The sequence below is a fragment of the Eleutherodactylus coqui genome, chromosome 2 (genome assembly GCF_035609145.1).
Source record: "Eleutherodactylus coqui strain aEleCoq1 chromosome 2, aEleCoq1.hap1, whole genome shotgun sequence".
In the NCBI taxonomy this organism is placed as follows: domain Eukaryota; kingdom Metazoa; phylum Chordata; class Amphibia; order Anura; family Eleutherodactylidae; genus Eleutherodactylus; species Eleutherodactylus coqui.
Genome location: NC_089838.1, coordinates 218696666 through 218700973, shown reverse-complemented (window position 1 = coordinate 218700973; position 4308 = coordinate 218696666). Strand labels below are relative to the sequence as shown.

The 4308-nt window shown below is 39.8% G+C and overlaps 1 protein-coding gene across 1 annotated transcript; it reads right to left on the bottom strand.

Moving 5' to 3' along the window:
• Positions 1-981: 981 nt before the first annotated feature.
• Positions 982-4073, bottom strand: LOC136612270 (beta-1,3-galactosyl-O-glycosyl-glycoprotein beta-1,6-N-acetylglucosaminyltransferase 3-like). Its single transcript, XM_066592501.1, has one exon. It carries the CDS (start codon positions 3901-3903, stop codon positions 2575-2577), a length of 1329 nt encoding a protein of 442 aa, XP_066448598.1. The 5' UTR covers positions 3904-4073; the 3' UTR covers positions 982-2574.
• Between the last annotated feature and the right edge of the window lie 235 nt (positions 4074-4308).

Below are 4308 nucleotides of genomic sequence, written 5' to 3'. Positions count from 1 at the left end.
ATGTGCGTCTCTTAAATGGTTAAAAAAATGACGTTTTTCAAATGTGCATCTAGAATAAAGTAAACAGATGGAAATATATATCTCATCACAAATTTCTATATTATGTTTGCACATATTTGAGATACTGCAGTTGAAAATGTAAAAAAACGACAATTTGTTTTCAAAATTTTCCCAATTTTGGCACTTTTAATAAATATACACAAATTCTGTTGGTCTATTTTTACCACTTAAATGAAGTACAATATGTGGTGAAAAAGCCAAGTCAAAACCTTCACTGAGTTATTCTATGTTAGGATGCATTCAGACGACCATATATCGGTCGGCTACTCACGCCGGCCGATATACTGCGTTTCTCTCTGTAGAGGAAGGAGGCTGGAAGAGTCGAGAGCAGTGCTCTGAGCTCCCGCCCCCTCTCCCCCCCAACCCCCTCTCCGCCCATCTGCACTATTTGCAATGAGAGGAGGTGGGACAGGGCGGGGCTAAATTCCAGGAATTAGCTACACCTCCATCCTGTCTCTCCTCATTGAAAAAAGTGCAGGGGGGTGGAGAGGAGGCAGAGAGGGGGCGGGAGCTCAGAGCACTGCTCTCGGCTCTTTCAGCCTCCTCCCCCTGCAGAGAGAGACGCCACATATCGGCTGGAGTGAATACCCAGCCGATATACGGTCGTCTGAATGCGCCCTTAAAGTGACACATGTCAGATTTCCAAAATTTGGCCTGGTCATTAAGGCGCAAACAGGCTTGGCCACTAAGGGGTTAAGAGTCAAGTTAAACTTTGCTATGCCCGTACATTCAAGATCACTGGTAAAAATAAATGTGCTCACAATGATATTTATGGCCCTCAATGATCTTGCAGATGAGCATTATTTATTGTCCATTGCCAGCTATTGCATTGATTATAACTTCTTTTTAGATGTGATTGATTTTATATTATGTATATTTAAAATGCCAATAATCTTAATTGACAAGAGACATCAACTGAACTAGAATAACAATAAAGAATGTTTAATAAATACAATGGATCTCAGTACATACAATGCAATCACAGAAAATCTCAAACAAAAATGTATATTCTATGTGTGTTTAAATAGCGCATTTAGAGCTTCAGGCTGCAGAAATAAAAAGTGGAAAATTAAGTGCAACTCCTTGTAGTAGTCATTCTGGAAATCTATAATAGCTGTGACGTATCACCAGTGGAGTCACCTAGAATTCTGTATCGTACAGCTAATGTTCAATAAGGGCCCGTCCCACACTGTCATATGCTTATCCATGAAACGCACACATTTTTAATCCAAAAAACGGATGAAAATGTAGCATTTAATTGACTCATAAGCTATAGTGGGTGAAATGTTTTTCTACCCTAGAAAAAACAATGTATGCATACGTGCACTTTTTTTTAACATTGCAGTTAATAGAAACGTATGGAATCATATGACTGTTTGCATACAGTTAAGCGCTTATTCACATGAAGAAGAAATCCATGCGAGTTTTGTGCGATACAATGTGCACAAGATTCGGATGAATATGAAATCCATAGACCTATTCACATGAGCAACTTTATTCTGTGGAGCGGTGCTGCATGAAAAAAAATTTGGGGGCATTTCTGAAGGAGGAATCTCCTGTTGTTTCCAATGGGACCTGGGGGAAAAATTGCATGGTACTCGCATGCCATACGATGTGATTTTTCTAGGGGAAACACTTGCCATACTTTCACGTGCTTTAATATGCTTGTGAAGATTGCAATTTCACAGAAGAGATGGGATGCGATTTTTAATCAAAAACGCATTGCCGTGAAAATCGCACATTGGCAAGCACGGTATCGGGATACGTTTCTCAGTATTGTGCTCGCCCATGTGAATATAGCCTAACACATACAGTTTTTATGATCAAATGCCTTATAAGGAAAAATAAAATGTTGAACTACCAAACTTTATTAAGAAAAGAGAAGTTTACAGTAAAAAAATGCACACATTCTCCATATCACATGCATCTCAAAATGTATACCATGCATGAAATTTTAAAGACATGAAATCCATAAATGCATGCATTTTACAAGTTCTTTCATGCATTTTATCTCATACATCAAATGTACATGAAAGTGCCAGTGTGGACGGGTCCTAAGACCCACGGGGCCACGGGGGCATTGCGAAGTCCCGCGGCGAATCTCGGACGCGGGAGCCGCCGCCCAGGAGCAGGAGCCGGCAGACGAATCCCTGCCAGTCAGCATGCTGCGAATTGCCGGCCGCAAACAAAGAATCACAATTATTTTCTGCTCGTGGACAAGGGGCCGGCGCTTTCCATAGCAACGCTATGGAAAGCTTTAGACGGCGTGAATAGCTGGCGATTTACCGCCAGCGAAATCACGTCCGTGGGCAAGGGGCCTAAGTGTCTCTCAAGTGCAGTAAACAATTTGACGCTATATAAAAAAAAATAATCTGAGAAATAAATCACATTTCTTTCTTTCTTGCAGCAAACAGGATAAATAAGTGCCAAATCTGTAAGTTTGTTAGTTTCTTAGTTCACTATATTTTACAACTGCGGACAATGAAATAATATATATTTACACTTGTTCAAACATTATAGATTGTTTTTAAAAATTGTTTTATGCCTTAAATATTCCTCCAAGCAAAATACAGCAACGTTATCTACCTCTGCATCAAATTTGTTGGCTAGCAAATGATGCTGCTTCAGTATCCAGCCTAAATCTCCTGTACCGTATACACATACAGCCCTTCGGTGGACCCCTGTGCAAGGAGGGTAGGCAGCTCCTTTATCTACTTGTCCTTCATTGTATGACCACTTTACCATTCTAGCCATTGCATTCATGTCTGAAAGCTGATATTTGTCATTGTGAGGGGATGAGCCTGGAACAGCAGGCATTCGGTTCAATGTAGCCCAGAGATGTTCATCTGGACTATAAGTATCTTTGCACCATTCTATGAATTTTTGTACCTGCGGGTCTTCAAATAAGTATTTAACAAAGTCACTGGATACCACAATATAGGCATTTCCTGTAAACATGGGGGTGTCGATTGGTGGAGGTAGCTTTTCAATCTTGGTCTCTGAAATATGATCACCTTCTTCATGGTGATGTTTCCAACGTCCCTTTTTGCCTTCTGATGGCTTCTCGGATTCCATAGTGTTTTTTCCATTTAAAGTTTTGAGAGCTCTTACAATCTCAGCATTAGTTTTCAATGGGAAGTCTGTCCCACAAGTGTTCAGCAAGTACTTCCAAGGGACATTACTTTTCAGTAGATCCTCCATACAGTTTAAATCAGCCTGTACCCTCGACCATGATGCGTAGACCACTCTCACCAGTTTGGATGCCACAAACACATTATCAAAACATGAGGCGATTGCTCTAACTGCAGCCTTGAACTGTTCTGGTGACTTTTCATCCACATGCACACAATAAATATTTTGAGGGGCATAAATAGTTCTTAAAAGTCGCTCAAACATATAAATGTTGTTATGAACTACCATGGAATAGGCAATTGGAAAGTCCTCTTCCTCCTTGCTCATAGGAATAGTGATATATTTTCTGAAGTCTTTAAAGTACTTGCAGTTATTACCCATGTTGACATAATCTTGCTCATTTAAATGCTTGTGTTTTTCCTTAAAGACTGCATTAATTTGCATGCCCTGTTTTATAGCATCAGAATCCCCTCTAATAATCTTTGAACAATTGAGCTCACCTTGTTCTTGTGGTCGTAGGCTGAGAAGGTTATAAACTTCATTTCTGCAGTATTGGTTCCTGGCATTATCCACTTGATCGTCAAAGTCTTTAACTGTGCATGGATTACGCATGTGTTTAATGAAAATTGTGCCAGACAACGTCAAAAATGCAAAAGACAGTAGCTTGAGTAAAGAAAAAGACCTGCCCCGCCTGAGGTCACTCAGAAGCATTTCCGAAACTGTCAAAACTCTAGATTTGTAGAATTGCAGTAACTGTTGCTCAGTTAAGCATTGAGAAAACTGGTTGTGCAAGTTAAATGACCATTCCTTATATCTGCTATATAAGCAATATTCAACCAGTACTGTTCAGATGCTTGAAGCATCAGATTACTGATCATCATCTATCTTCCTTCTGTAGTTCTGAAGTAGGTTACACGTTGCAAGCCTTTATATATGCCATTGCCTAACACTTGAATGTGTCACTAATATACAATCAGTTCTCTACTTCTTCTGCAAATAAAGGTTGCATGTTCCCTCCCATTTAATCCTTGACACATCCATCCGCATTTTAGTGTTATAGTCTTCAATGCCAAATATATTAACAGGCATGGCAAAGTTTAACTTGGCCAGAATAAG